This window comes from Gallus gallus, chromosome 1, assembly GCF_016699485.2.
Source record: "Gallus gallus isolate bGalGal1 chromosome 1, bGalGal1.mat.broiler.GRCg7b, whole genome shotgun sequence".
NCBI classification, from domain to species: Eukaryota; Metazoa; Chordata; class Aves; order Galliformes; family Phasianidae; genus Gallus; species Gallus gallus.
In genome coordinates, this window is record NC_052532.1 from 130,484,069 (window position 1) to 130,504,843 (window position 20,775).

The 20,775-nt window shown below is 43.8% G+C and overlaps 1 protein-coding gene and 1 long non-coding RNA gene across 12 annotated transcripts in view; one reads left to right on the forward strand and one right to left on the reverse strand.

Annotated features, from left to right (window-relative positions):
- Positions 1-3,189: 3,189 nt before the first annotated feature.
- On the reverse strand, positions 3,190-4,707 carry LOC101748607. 7 transcript variants are annotated; one of them, XR_005845691.2, is made up of 3 exons: positions 4,526-4,707; positions 4,330-4,416; positions 3,190-3,595 (listed from the first exon to the last, which is right to left on the reverse strand). It is a non-coding gene; the product is annotated as a translation initiation factor IF-2-like (long non-coding RNA). The 7 variants fall into 7 exon arrangements; XR_006932622.1 differs by having other exon boundaries at positions 3,190-4,234; XR_001463979.4 differs by having other exon boundaries at positions 3,190-3,542; positions 4,330-4,707.
- CYFIP1 (cytoplasmic FMR1 interacting protein 1) overlaps positions 3,936-20,775 on the forward strand; it is a 63,707-nt gene continuing 46,867 nt past the window's right edge. For 2 of the 5 annotated variants that reach the window (XM_004938458.5, XM_003640523.6), the window contains exons 1-6: positions 4,820-4,960; positions 16,913-17,036; positions 17,200-17,289; positions 17,836-17,913; positions 18,586-18,687; positions 20,098-20,279. In XM_004938458.5, the coding sequence (XP_004938515.3) occupies positions 16,920-17,036; positions 17,200-17,289; positions 17,836-17,913; positions 18,586-18,687; positions 20,098-20,279 (569 nt within the window). In that variant the 5' untranslated portion in view covers positions 4,820-4,960; positions 16,913-16,919. Of the gene's footprint in view, positions 4,298-4,819; positions 4,961-9,592; positions 15,841-16,912; positions 17,037-17,199; positions 17,290-17,835; positions 17,914-18,585; positions 18,688-20,097; positions 20,280-20,775 lie in introns of those variants that run through there. The other 3 variants (XM_046906215.1, XM_046906214.1, XM_015277764.4) reach the window with 2 other exon arrangements.

The following is a 20,775-nucleotide window of genomic DNA, read 5'->3' on the forward strand; positions in this document are numbered from 1 at the left end:
TTGTCATAAAAGCACAGTACAAAATCTGGCTGTGGCAGTGTGGCCAATTCTAGTCAGAGACATCCTCTATGCTTAGCTTTTTGTGTAGCACTAGTACTCAGCTGATGAATACCCTTGAATTTACCCATCTTACGGCCTCCCTTTCTCTCTGTTTAGAACCGTGGAAGAATAAGTCCTTTGGTTTTGGTGCGTATGGCTTGTGAAGCTACCGAGACCTTTCATTGGCCTTCTGGCAGTGGCTAAATAAAGGTTTACCTATTCAGAAAAGAGGTTTTCAGTGAAGTTTTGGGTACTTCAGCTATTTGCTCAAATTTCAGATCAAAAAAAGGTCTCACATCTTCCGATCTCTTTAGAGAGCAGTGCTGTTAGTTGGATTCCACCCCATGTCCATTTGTTTTGGATGTTTTTGACTGTTTACAAATTCCAATTTCCGTCAGTTATCTCTGATTTGAATCTTAAATTTGGGATCCTTCTCTTCAAGAAGATGCAGCATTTGTATATGCTTTACTTGCTCTTTTGGGATTCTGAGCATGGAGGAGTGAATGATTTTATAAAGCAGCACTAATCTGGGTGAAACAGCAAGCATGGATTTAGGTACTTAAAAGTAAGGATCTGGCTAAATGGTATTAGAAAAGATTATAGTGTTCAAGGTAAGATGTTACATCAGATGTCTAAGAATCTTTGGGAAAAAAAAAAAAAGAAAAACTGCATTATTGGATGCTGTCACAGTTAACTCTACACTTTATTTCCAAATTTATTTTTTCTTCTCTAACTTCTGGGTACACTCTGTCAGAAGTTACAGTGTAGAGGCCCTTGTCTATCAGCCTCAGTACTTCTCTTCCTCTTCCTTCTCTTTCCTGTCATCTTTTATCATATCGAGGCCCCATGTTAGAATAGATTTCAGCAATTCTCTAATGCTTTCTTTGTTGTTTAGTTTAATAACCTCCTAATTAACTAGGTCCTTCGGGACCTTTGCTAGTGTCAAGCTATTGATAGCAAGAACAGTTAGCAAGCAGTTGCTGATTGCATGGTTTCCTTGGTAGCGTGGATTAAAAAGACCATCTCTAAATTGCATGCTCATAAAAAACCATAAAAAGTCCACCCCCCAGCTGCATTTTTGTCTTATTAACTCTACAGATTTACATGTTGCCAGCTTTCCTCCTGTGCTCTTTTGCTCGCTTATAGAAAAACATTCCCACATCTCTGTAATTTGTAGTCATTGGATCATGCTGTGACTTGTTCCTGCACTGCTTTTATTGCTGGGAAAGCTGTATGGGGTTGTTGGTCATGGCATCTAGATAGCTAATAAAATGACCACCATTAGATGAGCCTTAGATGAGTCCTAGTGAGGGAATTATATTTGAGTGTTGCTTGCTTGGCAGAGATGGGACATGGACGCAGGAAACACTCTCCAAGTGCTCTGCCCATCTCCTGAGAACTGAAGCAACAGCCCTATTTTATGGACAGGAGTATGGAGTAGTTCCATAGTCTTGCTCTGCTTTAAACCATTTGTCATGTCGGATGCAAAATTAAGTGTGTACTGACTGCTTATGTCAGGCATTTTTTTTCAGTCTTTCAGAGTGTGGACAGCTGGCTGACTTTTTGCTGCAGGTGTGGTTTGTTTTGGTTTTTTTTAACTGACTTGGAGACAATTACCACTTTTCTTTGTAGTTTTGCATGGTGTCCTGTTCTGGGTGTCCTTGTGGCCATTCCCCATGGTGGCTTCATAAATACCTTTCTGTGTTGGATCATGACAGATCACGGCACGTTCCTGTGTTGCGTTATCTCCTTTGTGAGGATAAAAAGATCAGTATGGACTCAACAGGTAAAAATTAAATTGATAGGTAGGCATGCTATGAAGCTTCATCACTAAGATAGCTGGGTGGAAAGGTGTAAAACTGGAGTACATAAGCATCTTATACATAAGCAGGACCTCAGGACTTCTGTCTAACCTGTTCTTACACATAGAATGACATGGAATGAAATCCTGTGGGTTTCTGCAGATGATTTTCATTCATAGACCTTGGACAAATACTGTACAACCCAGAGAAAGGAATTCAAAATAGAACAAAACCAGCTGGAATTCAGGAAATAATCTTGTGGGTATCTGTGGTTAGCATGGCTAGCATAGAGCTTTGAACAAAGGCTTTATCTGATCTGCAGGGAATCGGGTTAAACTTTTACTGTCTTACTATCTGATGTTCATCTGATGCAGATGTAAGGTACAGAAATTGTCAGGAGCATAACAAATTGGTGTTACAGATCTCAGTAAAGATAATAGTGACAGGTTAAATAGTGAGTTTAAATAAATACCACCCAAGAAAGGTCTGTTTGAGATTCTAATTCTAGTCATTGGCATCATAAAAGCCACACCTACCTTGTAGTGGGTAGGACATCAGGTAATGATCAAGTATATGCAGATATGTATATCTTTAGCCAGGCCCAGAAGGCCTGTATTCACTGGTGCAAGAATAAGAGGGATGATACAGTAAAAGGAGAAGCTGGTCATGAAGGCCCACTGAAGTCCTTCATCAAGTACAGTCATTGCAGTACTTAAATTGCACAAAAATGGAAAGCAAGGAGTCATGGGGGCATTCCAGAATGTAATACTGATAAGCATGCCTCATGTTACATGAGAATGTAGATATCTAGATGGTGAAATGGGATCGTCTTTTAATTCCAATGCAGAAAAAAGTAGAAAAGATCTTGATAGACAAAAAAGCTGCATATAGTCAATTATCAGTATTTTTCAGCTGACGTTATGGAATTTGAGTATGGGAATGTTAGTGAAGAGCACACTGCTCCACGAGTGGGGAGATGTCTCAGTCACTCAAACGCTTCAGACGGAGCACGGGAAGACCTTGGGACGTCAGCCAATCCTTAGGATAAGGTGAAGCAGCCGCTCCTGGTGCTGGCTGACTTTTGGCAAAGGTGGGAGCTGTGCTCCCAGGAAGTCTAAGCAGTATCACTCAGCTGGAGGCAAACTGCTGTTGATCAGATGTCACTGAGAGCTTTTAGCTTTAGAGTAAGTTCCCTGTGTAGTGCGTGCAGACACAGCATGTTTCAAGTCTCCCTTGCTTCACTTGTGGCTTGGGAACAGGTCTCAGTGCTGATGGAGGCCAAGTGCTGCACTAAGGCAGTGCTGTTGTCAACTTTGTGCTCACTGGGGATAAGGAAATGAAACCAATCTTTCATTATGAAGGTGAGTTTTTTTAATTAAACAACCTCATTGCACTAGGTTTATGACAAAGCGTATGGTAGCTTGCAGTATCAGCTAGAAACAGAAGCGTCTGGCTCTGCTTGTCTTCTGCAGTTTTCACTGAGCTAAGAAGCTACAGATCACGGGCTGTGATGGGTGAAATTAATTCCATCGATACAAACAGGTTGCACAGAGAAGTGGTGGCTGCCCCGTGCCTGGAGACATTCGAGGTCAGGCTGGACGGTGGGGCTCTGAGCAACCTGATGTAGCTGTAGGTGTCCCTGTTCTTCGCAGAGGAGTTGAACTAGCCGGCCTTTAAGGCTCCCTTCCAATGCAATCAATTCTATAACATACATTATGGAAATATCCTCTCAGAGAAGAACAAGCAGCCACATCCTAGAAAGTAAACTTGAATAGATCAGCGCTGGAAAAATAACTGAAGATATGCCAGGAACGTGGTGAAATGGTAACTTTCTGAAATGATGCAGAAATTCTCCACAGACTGTCAGAATTCTTGATGATGTGGAACGGGTGGAATAATTTGATAAGACTGTAGTTGAAGTACTGAGAATGATGGCCTTTGCAACTTATTCCCACTTTCCCGAGGCTATGACAAGAAGGCTATTTAAGGAAGCTTAGTACAATGGAAACTCGAAAAAAACACCACCAAGTGAAGGATCATTGTTCTCTTCTCAGCAAAAAAAAAAACCAAAACCAAAACACAAACCCCAAACCCAGCCCATCAGCTGTTGAAAGCAAAGACAGAAAGTTGCTTGCTCCAGCAGTACTGCCTAGTTTGCTGATGCCGGCAGAAGACTTCAATAGTGAAAAATGTTGGGTACAACTTAATCCAATTACAAGCAAGCAGGCTTTGGGGAAATACCAAGGTGCTCTGGAACTTTCCAAGCTGTAAGCTGGCAGTAACCCCTACCCGTAGCAGGTTTGTTTACCCAGCCTACCCTCACTCACAGCGATTCTGACAGCCTGTGAGGAAGCAGCAGCAGTTTCGTATTGTGATAATGCCTCCACGTTCATCTGATGAAGGATGAAGAAACGGAAGAAAAGCAGAACTGCAAGTAGGAGAGCACTCTGAAAGAGGTAAGCACGTTTTAAACGGGGGAAGTACTTACGTGGTCGTTGTGTTTCATAGAAAAATCAAAGGTGGGGAAATAGACGTTCTTGGTTTTGCTGGTTTTCTATTAACAGCAGCGCTTCAGCTACGGAATAAAGCCATACATGAGCACCACCTAGAGGAAATACTTTTAGAGGGTTGCATCCCCTTTGGTTCCATAAGGTTAGATCCTCGACCCTTACTGCTGGGCTCACCGTCCTGCCAAAGAGGTGAAGGGAAGGAAAGAAACCACGTTAGTTTTCCACACAGACGAATGTCACCCGGGACCGCCGTCCCCTCAGGCATTCGGAGTGCGGCTCGGCCGGGCGCACGGCCTTTCGTATACCAAGGAAACAAGCCGCCGTTGTCTGAGCAAGAGGCCGGCAGGCCGGGCGGGAGGAGGGGCCGGCCCGGGCGGGAAGGAAGGGAAGGGGCGGCAGGCTTGGGACGGGCGGCGGGAGGAGGGGCTGGGTCGCAGGAAGGGTGTTTCCCTGCGCGGCTCCCAGTCCGGTGACTCACACAGGAAACTCCCCGCCGGGCGCGGCCCAGGAGCGAGCAGCCGGCCCAGCGCCGCTCTCAGCCGAGCCGAGCCCCGGACTGGTCCCCGCCGCCGGGCAGCGCCGTTCCCGGGAGCCGGCGGCGCGGAGCGGGTGAGCAACCGCAGCGGCAGCGCTTCCCGGGAGGCGGAGCGGCCTGGCCCGGCCGGGCCCAGCGCGGCGGCGGCGGCGGCGCTTCGGGTGTGGCCTCGCCCCCTGCCCGGTCCGGAGCGCTGCGCCCGGAGCGCGTCCCGCCGCTCCTCTCGGTGTCCGCCCCTGGGTTTTGTGTGCCGTCTGATGGGTTGGGGCTGCTGGGGCGGGGGCCGTAAGCTCCCGATGCCTCGGTGGGGGCCGTATTAGCGCACCGTTCGGCGGGGGGTCTGGGTAGAGTTTGGGCATGTGCGTCGTTATGTATAGCAGGGAGCCCTGTGGCTGCACAGCGTGCGTTGGAGGGGAGGAAAGCTGTCTGAGGGGTTTTCTCCTTAGTTAGAGGGTCACACAGCGTTACGGTAACTGCGGGGGGGCACAAAGCCTAGGCTCTAATTGCAGCTCCTGTCCTCGTTGCGTTCTTGCTTGTTGCATTCTATTCTGAAAACTTCCCCGTGTGTTAGTGTGTTTTTTAGAGGGGAGGTTCCGATAATATCGTAAGGTAACTTTCCATTTTCTGGATTGCACTTAAAAATTGCATCTATACAAAGAGTTTTTTATGTTCGGGCTGCGTTTGTAAGCTGCGTGCTTGAAACTGGTGCTGGTTCTCACATCAGCGCTCTTCTGCTTCTCATCCTTATCTCACATTTCCCTGCATCCTTCTAAAAACCCTGGCTTTTTCAGCACAGAGCTCCTCCTGGCCTAATGCAAAAGGCTTCCTAAGCATTCCCAAACAAGAGGTCTGTGAGGTCTGGCTGGTGTGGGCAGGGTAGCTGGGTCTGTAGCTGGGAGGACCAGGAAAGAGGTGGGGGTGCTTGGAAGCAGCCTGCAGAATGTGGGGTGCTGAATGGGCACTGCTGAGGATCACAAGGAGGAGAATGGGGCGGTGTTTGAGTTGTGCTCAACAGGGTTACCTTAAAGCTTCTGACTGAGATCCCTGTTCGTTGTGGGGGAGCTGGACTACGTGACCTTTAAAAGTCCCTTCCAACTCAACGTGATATTCAGAGCTCAAAGAATCATTTGTCTACTGAACAAATCTGAGTCTTGGAAGGTGACTGGTTCCTGAGAGTGGTTGTCACAGTCTTTCCATAACCTGTTTCTCAGGATCATCAGACTTTTATTCCTTGTTTTGCTTCTCAGAGATTTGAGATGCTCGGACTGAGGTTTGTTGAAAGCATGGAAGCTTCAGAGGAGTTGCATGGGAGCTCTGAAGTTACATAAAGTGGAACAAAAAATCCTCATAAAGGCTCCGTTTTATTCATCTGCTGGCCTGGAAGCTGCTAGGATCACTTGCACTGTTATGCAAAAGAAAACAAATTTTAGCATAATTTCCGTATATATTTTACACGTGAGTCAGGACAGTTTCATTTTACAGTCATTGCTCTGCATTCTTGGGGCAAATTCTTCTTGTGGTTCCTTTGCTGTACCAGCGAGTAAAAGTAAACTTCAGTGTTGGGCAGCGCGTTATGTCACAGCAGAAGTCAGCCACATGATTGACTCGGCTTCTCTGTCAACAATGACAGTGCTGGTTTTTCAACTGTTGTTGTTTATATGATCTTAAATAGCTGTATTTACTATGGCAAGCCCAAACTTAGCAAGCAGTTACTCCTGAGCCAAGCTCAGTGCTTGTTTTTGTAGGGAAGCTGGAGGAGCTTGACACAGGCTAAGTGTGAACGGCCAGTGATGCGGTTCAGGTGAATCCATGCATGTGTGTGGGATTGCGATTCCTTTAAATGCTTCTGAGTTTTGTTAGAACTTGGGAGCAGGTAGTGAATGTAACAGGTTTGGAAACGCCTGATATTTAGACTATGAAACTTGTTACAGGCGAGCTCTGACAGACCAAATAACCTCATTCCTTTTTTTGTTGGGTTTTGAGTCATTGAATCACCAGGGTTGGAAAAGACCTCCAAGCTCATCCAGTCTGACCTCAAAATTTGGCTATGTTGTTACTTGACTGTGTAACAAACCCACCTATATTTGGCTTTTGTGTGTGTGGGCAACAGTCATGGGAACATAGAAGAAGGATGTTTCAGCATTGTGAAATAGCCACAAAACACCCCAAAACTCCCTGAGACTTCAGTAATGGTATTATAAGCTACAGACATCAGCTTAGGACACTTCTGTGCTGTACACTTGTCCTTAGAGGCTTATGTTTGTAGGGATCAGGGGTACACCACTTTGCTGCGTGATACCGATAGCTCGGAGTACGACTTGCTTGTTGTGAGTGTGCTTGCACTGATCGACATCTGTCATTGTAGTGATGTAACAAATGTCAGATGCATTGGTGCGACTTGCATTCCTTCTCATAGAGAAATAAAGGTGAATGTGATGGTCTTTGGGCCGGGCAGCTGTTCTCTGGTTCCAAGTGGAGCTGCACCATGACTTCATACTCAGAGCAGCTACTGGGAGTTAGATATTCCAGTTCAGCGGTGTCTCCCTCAGCAGCCTCTCGCAGGATGGCTTTCTGTAGGTCTGTGATAGAATGAGCAAACAAGTTGGTAAGCTCAAGGATTATTCGTTTGGAGCACAGAATACCTTTCCTCCTTCCCTTCCTCCACCCAAGGGTATGTTAATACTTTAGAGAAAGGGTAGACTTGTGCTTTTCAGATGACTGTCTCTCACAAATAATTACTAGAGTTGAGTGTCTTTACTCTATATTGCATTCATTCATTAGAGCATTAAAGTAGTGATGTTGTTCTTAAGAAAAAATAGCCAGCTTTCAAAACCAGCACTGTAGCATTGTGTTAGCACCTGTGTTTCAAGAGCTGGTGTGCTAGGTAGGGATTCCAGCTGTGGATTGGAACATGGAGCTCCCAGAGATGCTGACTTTAATACGCTACAGCTATGTAAGAGATTTGTCTCCAAGATCTGGGTTAAAAATACAGTGTTGCTACGTGATACCTAAACATACTTCAGTTCTGATGAGGGCATGGACACTTCATTGGCAGGAAATAAAAATGCTATAGACCTCAGCTTGAGTTCTGTTCTTCTCTCAATACAGCCCCAATTATTTCAAGTGAGTTCACTGATTTCTGCCAAATCAATAGGAGAGTGTGCTGGATTTTACATTCTGAACGTGAAGTTCAGGTAAACTGTTAGGACACATTGCTCAAGATGGGCGTGTGGATACTTTTCAGGTGATGCCACAAGTAAAGCTTTTGATGAAGAATCTTTACTGAGGCTGCATATTTTCATTTGCTGTATGAAAATGAAAGAATGAAACTCATCAGGCGATGAGCCCATTTAAAGGAAAATGAAAACTTAAGTCACTAGTGAAGACTATTAGCTTTTTGTCTGGAAAATGGCTTGGAAAGAGTGCAGTCCCTGGGAAAAAAAAGCACTATTTTCTGTTTTGTTTTCTTTCCCTCGTGAAATGAAGGTACAGTTCGAGAACTTGGTTGTTGTTTATATTAGCATCTAAGGACTTCAGGCTGGCCTTTCAGTCCCTGTGGCTCTCTCACCTATAACATGGCAGACAGGTGCTCTGCCTACCAGCCACTGCTGTTTCCAGTGCATGCACTGAGGTGTACCTTTTTGAACCATTCCCAAAGCAGTGCCATGCAGTGCTGCCTCCGAGCGCATCCATGTGGCACAGCAGGAACTGGTTTGCAGAGCTCCTGCAGCAGCGGAAGAATCTGAAATGGAGGCATGGAGAAAATGCGTTGAGGACAGCTGCAGCAGATGGAGCAGTGGGACAGCACGGCAAGACAAGGAGAAAAGATTAAACAACAGGGGAGAGGTGAACTGTGTGAAGGGAAAAGAACAGAATCATAGAATATTCTGAGGTGGAAGGGACCCAGGAGGACCATAAAGTCCAGTTCCACACAGCACCACCCAAAATTCAGATCCTATGTCTGAGAGCAGCATCCAAATGCTCCTTAAACTCTGGCAGCTTGGGGCTGTGACTGCTGCCCTGAGAAAGAGAAGGGGAGTTAGTCAAGTGCTGTGTGCACTCAGGAGCCTGGTTCTAGGTGAACCATTTCCCTGATGTGACCCTTCTGGGATTTGCTGTGTCGCTGGGTGGGATAATTCAGCGCTGGAATTTTTAGTTTTCCCTTTTATGTTTACTGAGCCTTGTTTATTCCAAATGCAAGCTGCTTTTTGAAAGCTGAGCTGTGTGCCAGATCTGTTGCATAAAGGGTTGTCAGCTGCTGCCTGCTTCCTTTGGTCTCTTACTTTAATAAGGTGGGTCAATAAATTATGTGAAAAGCATTTTTATTTGCTCCTTCAGTTTATGCTAATCTGTTGCTTAGGAACACAGAATAGCTCCACTCTTGCAAAAAAAAATACCACGCTGCATTAATCCCCTTCACAAAAAGGCAGATTCTGTCAACCCAGCACTGAAAAAGAGCATTCACACAGAGCAGATCTGGCATATTGCTTATCTCTGAAGCAGTTTACTTATCAATTTAATAAAATTGTTTCTGCGTACTCAGAATACGCAGTTGATCAGCTGCTGCTTTTGAGGTTTAGTTCATAGAGTTGTAGAACATCCTGAGTTGGAGAGGGCCTATAAGGGTCCACACAGGACCACCCAAAAATCAGACCATAAATTAACATAAAACAGAAGTGAAATTTTGGGAGATATCTTGGAAGTTTGGGGGGGGGGAGGAGGGGGAAAGCACTGTGGTCATTGCTGTACTGCTCTTGGAAGGGAAAATCCATTCTTTTTGTTGACTCTTACCTTCTGGTGTCTTTTGCGATCAGTCTCATGATTTATCCTGAGTAGGAACATTGCAAGGAGTATTGAAACAATTTATCTTCATAGAAAAATGATTTAATTGATTTAATTGATTTTCTGCAAGCCAGTAGCATAGAAGTATGGTGAAATGTTGCATTGCTACAGAGATAAAACTAAACAACTTCTGCTCTGTAGACCAAGCTTGTTCCTGTGAGAATGTTGTCATTGTTTCCTATGGAGTTCACTGAGGTTTGTCCCACACACTGCAGTTTAACTGACCATTCAGTCATCTTTTTTAGTTTTTTCCTACTGGCCTGGTGAATGCTTTTGCTCCTCTTCCTTAGAGAACATAGAATCACAGAATCACCAAGGTTGTAAATGGCCTCTGAGATGATCCAGTCCAACCGTCCGCTTATCACCACTATTTCCTACTAAACCATGTACCTCAGTACAACATCTACACGGTTCTTGAGCACTTCCAGGGTCAGTGACTCCCCTACCTCTCTGGGCAGCCCGTTCCAGTACCTGACCATGCTCTTGGAGAAGCATTTCCTAATGTCCAACCTGAATCTCCCCTGGTGCAACTTGAGGCCTTTCCCTGTAGTCCTATTGCTTGTTACATGGGAGAAGAGGTCAATCCCCACCTCACCACAACCTCCCTTCAGGTAGTTGTAGAGAGCGATAAGGCCTCCCCTGAGCCTCCTCTTCTCCATACTAAGCAATCCTATTTCCCTCAGCTGCTTTCTGTAGACTTGTGCTCCAGACCCCTCACAGCTTTGTTGCCCTTCTCTGGATGCGCTCCAGGGTCTCAATGCCTTTCTTGCAGTGAGGGGCCCAAAACTGAACACAGCACTTGAGTTACAGCCCCACTGGGGCTGAGCACAGTGGGATGGTTATTTCCTTCTCCTGCTGACGTCGCTATTTCTGATACAAGCCAGGGATTACTTATTTTTCCCTTCCTTAAATGCTATGCTTACAGAGAATGTAGAATTTCCCTCATTTTCGTCATTGTATCCTGCCCTAAAAACTAGGATAAGCTTTGATCTGCTTATTTTTCATTTACTTATTTAAGCTTAATTAAAACAAACAAACAAACACAAAAAACCCTCATGTAGATGCATGTTTGAATTCCTGAGTTGCAATGCAATTGTAATTTTCAGTACCCACGCTAGGCTTAATTTAAGATTCTTCATTTAATTTGAAATTCAAAGATGCTTTTGCAGACTTGGGAGGGAAGAGAGCCAGTGTCAGAGGAAGTGCTGTTTAAAGAGCAGACAGACTTCCTTTTTGTCTTATTTTGAGCCTGGGAACATGCACAAGCACTTGGAAATGCAGTGCATCTGTTTAAACACAAAATGAGAAATGCTTCCAGTGGCCTGCAAAAAGACAGAGAGAATCTCTTCCCGGCACCTGCTTTCAGTCAGATTAAACGATGTTCTCATCTCTGAAGTCATAAAATATTCTAGAGCTTCTGTAATCCAGCAGTTTTTTGATACATTGTTTAAACCCAACCTTAAGGATTTTGGAATTGGAGTAAAAAATCTTTCTTTCACTTATAAATTTCAATGCTTGAGATCTTCTTGGGTTATGTAGAACATGACCTTACCAAAACCAATTCCTTGAACACCCCCAGGCCCCTTTGCTTTCCTCAGCAGTATTCTCATACTGCCCCTGGCATGTGGGTTGGGTTCATGCTGGTTTTAAGAGCTTATATCGTTGTGGGTGCAGCTGTACATCGCCTGCATCCCCTGACTGCCTGGGCTGCTTTCAGAGCTGCTGGTGCAGCTTCTCCTGTAGAGCTGCAGGGACTCATAGTGTAGTTATAGCAGCCACAGGGTATGCTTTTCCAAAAAATTTCATTGGTGTCACCTTTTTTTTTTTTTTTTTTAAATGCATTCGCGGATTTTGTAACTTTTGGGCTGTTAGAAGTATGATTCTGTGTTTGTAGTGGATTTGCACTCATTTAATCCTCAGGTATGCTTGGGAATGATGGTTTAATGTAAATACATTGGGAATTTCTTTTTTGAATGGATATTTAAGATAATGGTGTCCAAAAAATGGTGGTATAGATGAATCCCCGTGGTCTGACTTGCGCACTGTGTAAAACCGTGACAAAAATGGCATCATCTTGAAGTAAAGGTCCAGAGAGGTTACTGTGTCTACAACGGTTCCTTGTTGCAGTCCTTCCTGCCAGGGAAGCCTGAGCTTGGTTGCTGTGTCTGCTTCTCTAACCCCAGTGATCAAGACAGATTCTCTCTCTGTGGCACTGCCTGTTCACTTGTCAGATCTCTCTTGTGCCGTGCTATCAGCTAAACCTTTTCTTTGTTTTTCAGGGAAGTTTTCCTTTTAGAGCATGCTATGAGCATGCGGTGGCAATAGATGCAGTTGAGTGCATCACCTTCTCTGTCCTGGGTGCAGTAGTGACAAAGAATCTGCTCTAAGGAGCTGCTGGCAGAAACCACCTGGAAACTGTCAACATATCCAGGATGTTATCTGCTGCTGTTACCAATCTTCCAAGTAGAGGAGTGCTGGGTTACTGCTGTGATGGTTCTGTGCGGATAAATCTGTAAAGATTTCTGGATTTTCAGGACTTTGAGTGAATGATGGAAAAGAAAGCAGGTAGAGATTAGCAAGCCCAGTTACAAGGTTGAACTTACACTGAGAATTGAAGTTTTCTTCAAGTTCAGCTAGGTAGATCCTTGAGGCCATTAGAGGTTGTTTCTGTGGAAGTCTTGGTTCTGGAAGAAGAAGTGAAAGAGGAAATGCTTGGTGATTTCTGTACTTGCAAGGAGGTCTCAAGAAGCATACAGTTATTTAAACTCACTTACATCTGCAGGATTTTGTGTGCTGTTTCTTGAACGTGCTTAACAACTATCTCCTAACATCTAGCATCATTTTCCTGTTCTAGGTAATTACAGGCTGTGCATGAGTTGTCTTCTGATTTCTTCTCTGATAATTAATTTGACCTGTGTAACTCTATCCCTAGAAGATATCTTAAAAACTCAAAAGTGTTTTTTTCTTTTTTTTCCTTATTTAAAAAAATAATTCCTTAATTCCCTTGGGTGTTGGGGATTAAAAAAAAAGAAAAAAAAAGTTGATCTTGAGAGTGGAGTAGTATTATAGCAGTCCTCTTTCATAGACTCATAGAATTGTTCGGGTTGGAAAAGACCCCTCAGCTTGTCTAGTCCAGTCATATCCACCATGCCCACTCCCAGCATCGTCTCCCTGCAGGGAGAGCTACATCTTTGCCCCAAGAATGTGAGGGGAAAACTAGTCTGAACTATCGTCATAGAATTGTTATAGAATCATGGAATGGCCTTGGTTGAAAAAGACCTCAGAGATCATCTAGTTTCAACCCCCCTTCTGTGGGCAGGGTCGCCAACCACCAGACCGGGCTGCCCAACTACCAAGAGGCCTTCAAGAGCAAGGCTGAAAGATGCACACTGAGCATTTTCTGGTATGCTTGGAATTAATCTTTAGCTAAGATGTTATTCTGTAAAGATGGAGATGTGGAAATGGTGTATCTGTTAGGATTGACCCTCACCTTCTCTAAATACCAGAGCAACACTAAGCAAAGTGTTGTGTGCCATGCCAGTGCATAGCTGTTAACAACGATACAGAATTACAACATTTAAAAGAGATTGGCAGATCTTTTGTTTGAATATGTTTCAATACTAAGCCAGCTCTGAAGTTAGATCAAGATGGAAATGATGCTACAGGAACTTCAGAGTCTGGTGCCTTTCTTTCTTTTGTTTTTCATCTGGACAAAATGTCGTGGAGATGGCACAGTAAGCTTCTCTGCACTGCAAACTGTTCTGAGCAGGTCAGGCCCGTCTGGTGCTTGTCTCCTCCACAAATGAAAAGAAAGATTATCTTAATTCAAGCTAATCAGTGGTGTTGCCCTAAAACAAACAAACAAAAAAACACCCCATGATTGATACCTCTGACCCTTGGATGCAGTGGGAATTTGCATGGTAAGACTGATGCTTGTCTGTGCAGGAGACAGGGATTTCTTGTCTGCTGGCTTTGCAGTCTGGAAAGAGTCTGGGAATCAGCACAGACACTGCTTTCTCCTGCTTAGGAAGATGGGTGTGCTCATCACACACTAAAATTTAGCTAACCAGCATGCAGATGTGTGTGATTCTCCTGGAGGGAGGATGTGAGATAACGAATGGCTTTTAATTAAGTTGTTTATGTCCAGGAAAGCGTGTTCCTGGAATGCATTTTGACTTCAGTGCCATAATGATGGGTTGTGATGCAAAGACAGCAGAAAAAGAAAAAAGGGAAAAAAAGGGATTGTTTTGAAGTAATTCATGTCTTCTGCTTGAGTGAATCAGTCCTGGAAAATCCCAGGTGGGTGCTCAGCTGAAAATACAGCATCACAGAAGTGTAGTAAGAAAGTAAACCTTGCTGCTTGAGTATATTTACCAGTATAGCTATAATTATCAGTGTAACTACAGTGCTTTAATCTCTTCTCATTTAGGTGAACTCATAATCAGACTGTGGTTTGTGATTTTTTTAAAGGAGGTATTTGAAGTTTCTTATGTTCTCTGCCAAAAGGGAATCTGTTGAAATACTAGTGCTGCGGCCCAGTAGTTTCACCTATAAGAACTCATACTGATCAGTCTCAAGGAGGCAAAACTGTTCAGTTTTGTGTCTTGGGAATTTTAGTTTCCTTAAGTGATTTTTCATGATACTTAAGTGGGGGAAGAAAAAGGAACCTTGAAGAAAATCTTTCCCACTGAGGTCGCAGGGCTGGTGCAGAGAACAAGCCAAGTTCCAGCTGCCTTTCCTCTGCTGGTCTCAACATATGCAAATGTGTCAAAGCTGGGCAGAAAGGAGTTTCTTCATTCACGTCTTGCTAGATAATAGGATAGGAAAAGTGGGGGACCAGCGTGCCAAAATGGTGGCTTGGCCAGCCAAACACCCAAGTGTGTGGATGGCAGTTACCAAGGGAGTCTGTCAGCAACCTTAGAACAAGAGGGCTTTTGTAACTGTCTGCGCCCGTGTGCTTACATTCTCCCAATTGACAAAATGCTCTTCTATCTTTGTGAAATCATGCCGAAGGGCTTGGAAAAAATGTACTCTCCTGTGGTTCTTCTCACAGTCTGAGGGACAGCAGGAAGTCTTTCTTTCGTAGCTCTGCGCATCCACCCTGCTGAGGGGAGTTTCTCAGACTGGTGCTGTGGTGCTGTTAAATAGACAGCAGTGTAAGTGAGAGGGAGTTTGGGTTTTGCTTATCCTTTGGTTAATATTTTTAAATTACTTTTCTAGTATCTGTATCCTTCGCTCTTCTTCCACGCTGGCGAACGGAGCTGTGTTTGAGGAGAGGGAGGAGGATCACAGCATGGCTGCGGCTGGCAGAGCCCTCAGGGCCCACTTGCTCCAGCCCCTGCAGCAGGGCCACCCAGAGCAGGGTGCCCAGGGCCACATCCAGGTGGCTGCTGGAGATCCCCAAGGAGGAGACCCCAAAGCCTCTGGACAGCCTGTGCTGCAGCTCTGTCACCTGCACAGCACAGGAGTGCTCCTGGTGTTCGGTGGGAGCTCCTGTGTGCCAGTTTGTGCCCACGGCCTCCTGTCCTGACACTGGGCACCACTGACAGGAGGCTGGACCTGACCTCTGTGCATCCTTTCTTCAGGTATTTAAGGGCACTAATGAGATCCCCCTGAGCTTCCTCTTCTCCAGGTTGAACAGTCTCAGCTCTCTCTTTCCTCACAGGAGAGGTGCTCCAGTCCCTTCAGCGTCTTGGTGGCCCACTGTTGGACTCTTTGCAATATATCTATGTGTCTCTTGTGCCATGGGGCCCAGAGATGTTGCTCCAGCTATGGCCACGGTGCTCCATGTGCAGCCTCACCGGTGCTGGTGAGGGGAGACCTGGCCATTTCTATTCCATTAAACGACAGCTCCCTTTTGTGTGGATAAGTGCAGTAGTTTTCAGTGTATAATAGGCAACCATTTTTTCACTATGGGTTTTGGAGCAGGGATGGAGCAGTGTTTTGTGGCCATTTGCCTATCCAGTGTGGCAGCATGGGGGGGCTGTGCGTACATCTGTCCCATGGATGTGAGGCCCAGTGGAGCTGTGTGGGTGGGAGTTTGTTTTGGTCACGAGCCTACAGGGAGGGGAAGTTTCAAGTTGGAAGAAGCCTCTCAGTTAAACTATCCCAGGTAAAGTGTGTTGGTTTGTACTTCAGCTGAAGCTTGATCTATAGATACTCAGAACAAAAATATTAAAATAGTGTTTACTTGTGGTGCTCTGACTTCTTAGCAACTCCCTCTTGTTTTCCTCCAGGCTAAAACTGTTGACAGTTCAACTTCCTTGTGGGACTTGTGCCCAGATATGGAATTCTTTTGGCATTTGTTTATTTATTGAAGAGAAGATGCCATGGCTTTTGCCTGCCCATCATTTAAGAATAACCTCATTGGCTGTGAAGGAGCAGTGCTGAGTGTGGGCAGCTCTGTCAGCAAGCACTCCTGTCAGTCCTGTCCTTCGTCATTTTTCAACAGGGATTGCAAGTTGCACAACATATGCACTGCTTATTTATTTATTTTAATGAAAACTTACCTGCTCGGGCTGGAAGCAGAGCTGGAGCCGTGGTTTCAATAATCAAAAGGCCTGCAGACCTGTCTGACAGTAGTTGTTAGGAATTGTCGGCGAGCTCTCTCCGTATGTGGTTTGTTGGTTTTGCAGCGGCAGCTCAGTGTGCTGGTTGGTCTCTGAGGGCAGGTGGCTTATCGGTTCTGAGTGTTTCCTTTCCTCTGCTTTGGTTTTTGCTTTTACTCTTGGTTGTCTTCGGTGGTTTCTTCATTTATTTATTTTTAACTTCAGATTGATGTTGCTGTCCTCGTGATTACATCTGAGGGCAGTCCTTTTTTCTTGTGAACTTGATGTTGGTGTTTCCTCTGTTTTTGGTGTGGCAGGGAGGAAGAGAAGCATTTCTGAAGTCATAAAGTAAGGAGGAGGTCATTAATCCTAACATTCGTTTTAAACTTGCATACTGAAACCAGCTGGGTTTTGGTTTGACTGTGTCCCCTTCCATTATGGTGTCTAGGATATGTCCTCATCAAAGGGAAACTACCGGTTTCCGTCAGTAGTGATGGTTCCCTGCTCTTTGTGGTATTCATTTTTTTTCTGTTTATATAGTTAGATGTGTATATATATATAAACAACTACATGTACATGTATGTATACATACATATATGTATATACATACATATGGATGTATTTTTTTAACCACAGGTGCAAAATGACTGCTCAAGTAACACTGGAGGATGCCTTATCCAATGTGGATCTCTTGGAAGAATTACCATTGCCAGATCAGCAACCGTGTATTGAACCCCCACCATCATCTCTGCTTTACCAGGTCTGCTGTCATTTTAGAAAAAAAACATTTGCAGTTCTTTTGCAAGAACGTGTACTCTTAAAAAGCAAACAAACAAAACAACAACAAAAGTGTTCACATTTACGATATATAAAAATGATTTTCCTTACCAAGAGTTTGATTCGATGTTTTGCTTTCTCTGCAGCCGAACTTCAACACTAACTTTGAGGACAGAAATGCGTTTGTCACTGGCATTGCGAGATACATTGAGCAAGCTACAGTCCACTCTAGCATGGTATGTAGGTGTTCAGGTAGATACTTCTCTGCTACCTGGAATGAAAGAGAATAATGTGTCATTTTGCATTTCATTGTAAGAATTGTGGTCACAGAAAAGAAGTTGCCTGTAATGTTTTCAGGAGGCAGTTTTCAACCTGCTTTTAAAATTATCTGGCAAGTTCTTAACTTGTTTTGACTGTTTTGATTACCTACAGTCTCTGGGTGGTAAGCATTTTCTCAGAGTTAGGTTGAATGTTAAAACAAGACTGTGAGTAGATAGAATATTTTAGCTGTTGTCCAAGCTGGGCATCTGTAACTGATCAATTCAACTGTTATGTTTCTTTAAGTAGAAACAGCACTGATTCATACAGTATGCCAGCTGCACCTGTCTACTATAGCAATGCTATTTTACATACATGCAGTAAGATGTATCTTTTAGCTTGCAGTGCACGTTTGCACATACACTTCCTGATAAGAAAAAGTTTTCTTTGGAACGATGGCAGAGAAGTGAATTTAACTCCTTTGTTTTACACTGCCTTATTATTACTGAGTGTCTCTCTTGCAGAATGAAATGTTAGAAGAGGGCCAGGAATATGCTGTCATGTTATATACTTGGAGGAGCTGCTCAAGAGCCATTCCCCAGGTAAAGGGTCAAAAATAAACCGTCATGGAGCATGTGGACTTCTGTCTTGTTTTGGTTACAGATTTAGTAATGAGTTCTGAAATTAAGTTTGCTTTGATCCCTGGGTTAGCAAGCTGTGCGTGCCATAGAGCAGTGTCTTAATGCTTGGAAACTGGTTGGACATCTTTTTTTTTTCTTCCCCAAATATTTAAATTCAGAGCAGGTTTAACAGGTGATAGGACATAATAATTAGCATTTGTGTTAAACTTTCTAGGTTTTTAGATGATCATTTTCTTCTTGTCAGAGCTACGCAGTGTTTTCTTGATCTGTGTACAGAAATAAAATCCTGTGAATGTGTCTGGGAATGGTGATACAGGGATGGGATGGGATGGGAAGAATGTTATGATCTGATACTGACCAAAACTGTGAATTGGCAACAGCTTGCAAATATTTTTATGCTAAAGTGCAAAGAATAGAGATAATAGAGAAAAAATCTCAATTTTTGTTTTTAAACACATACTGAATCTTAGAAGTATGGCATAGATTTATTAAAGCCAGCAACTGATCCCTTAAATTTGTATTGTAAAGATGATTATAATACGTTTACCAGCTTGTCATTTGGGATCTTAGTTTCTGAGGGAAAATCTTTATCAAGGAAAGCTGTAAATATAATGATTTCTCTAATTTCTTCAGGTTAAGTGCAACGAGCAGCCTAACAGGGTAGAAATTTATGAGAAAACTGTGGAAGTGCTGGAGCCAGAAGTCACAAAGCTGATGAATTTTATGTATTTCCAGGTAAAAGGAATAGAAATTAAGAATTTGTTACCGAGCTTATATGCTTGTTTTGTTTGCTTAATATTATATGCTCAGGTACTCAACCTAGTCGTTATATTTTGGGGGAAAAAAAGGTCTCTCAGAAGGGGGCAGCATTTCTAATGCCTGTATTAACAACTTGAGGAGTTTCACAGAATCAGAGAATTGCAGGGGTTGGAAGAGACCTGTAGAGATTGTTGAATCCTGCTCCCTGCTAAGGCAGTTCCCTACAGCAGGTCTCAGAGGGAGGCATCCAGGTGGTTCTTGAGCGTCTCCAGAGAAGGAGACTCCACAACCTCTCTGGGCAGCATCTTCCAGTGCTCCACCACTCTCACCGTAAATAAGTTCTTCCTTGTGTTTGTTTGGAATTTCCTGTGTTCCACTTTCTGCCCATTGCCCTTTGTTCTCTTGCTGCACGCCACCGAAAAGAGGTTCCTTCATTAAGACTTTGAGGATAAAATAGAAGGTAATTGCACGTGGTCCCTGACACCGTGGAAGGAAAGGAAATAGAAATACAACACATTTCATGTGTATACATAAGACCATCAAGGCACAGAGACTGTTTGTTGGGTGGTTGAGAGTTCTACAAGCCTCAACAAGAAATTCATACTTGAGGCAAGCTAACTTGGTTTTTCTGACCTGCCAGCCACCCAAACTAAATATGGGCTGGAGAACAGCCATTTGTCTTGCTCTCTCCTCCTGTGCAAGCAGCTTGCCACTTTATTCAATGGATGGAGGCTGTTTCCTGGCATTTTTCTGAGAAAGCCAGAGTAACTAGAGCTTGCAAACCATGAAGCACACAGGAGAATGAATGCAGTGTAGCATTTTCTGTCATCTTCCTAAACTAATGGATCTTACTGACGACAAAAATCTTTTTTCATTCAAGATTATTGCCCTAAGCTCAGAACAGATTCCTCTTTACTTCTGAAGTTTCTATTTGTACTTGCAATCTCAGATGGCTCTGGTGCACACTTGGAAATAAGCCTTCAAATAGCCATGTGCAAGGATGGTTTTGCAAATTGGCACATGCTGACATTAATCACTATTCTGATATAAAATCACTTGTTTCAAGGGGATTTTAAATTTCTCTGGCTTCAAATTGCAAATAGTATTTCCAATTGTGCCAGGCAGGTTCTGTGGCTGAAATCCCTTACGACATTTGTAGTGCATGGAGGTGAAGCTGGAAAGGCTGTGCTCATGTGCTGTTGGCCTCCCATGCCTTAAATGTTTTTCTCCTTCACTGGTACTTTTCATTAGCTCTTAAAGGTGCACAGAAGTGGACTGTTGTTTAGAGGGGAAGACTTACAGGTGTCAGAACTCTAGTTGTGTGATAAATCTTGCTTGGAAACATCGTGGCTTTTACTCTCTGACTCTACTTTTTTGTTTTGTTAGAGAAACGCAATTGAACGTTTTTGTGGGGAGGTGAGACGCTTGTGCCATGCAGAGAGGAGAAAAGACTTTGTCTCTGAAGCATATCTGATCACACTGGGCAAATTTATCAACATGTTTGCAGTACTAGATGAGCTGAAAAATATGAAGTGCAGTGTGAAAAATGACCATTCAGCCTACAAGAGGTAAGCTGTTAAAGACAGGATCAGGATTTATGCTGTGGGGAGACAGAGATCCCACAAGATGGCAGCAGTAGCTCCTTTTTGGGCAGCTTTTTCTGCAATTACTGCAGCTAAACTGTTGACTGAATTGACTTTATGCTGCTCTTGCAGCAACTAAAGATTCTTCTGTCTCTTAAGGCAAAACTGGAAAGTACTTCTATCTTGGTGTTCACTAAATGTATTGGATATGCATTGCTCAATACTGCTTTTCTTTTCAAGTTTCAGAGAAAGCTGACTGTTCTACTGCAGTTTTTGGCATCCGGTTTTGATGCTTGTAACTCAAAGTTGCTCTTATGATATTTCAGCATTGCTCTTAAGAGGTTGTCAATAAAAGGGTAGCTTTGGCTAACATGTTTTTCTGAAGCTGTGGCAAGAAAGCACTGGCCTTACGTGTCAAATTCTCTTTCTGCTTGATTCAGGAGATGGGAGATAGCTAAGGTCAACAACCTCATACAAGTGA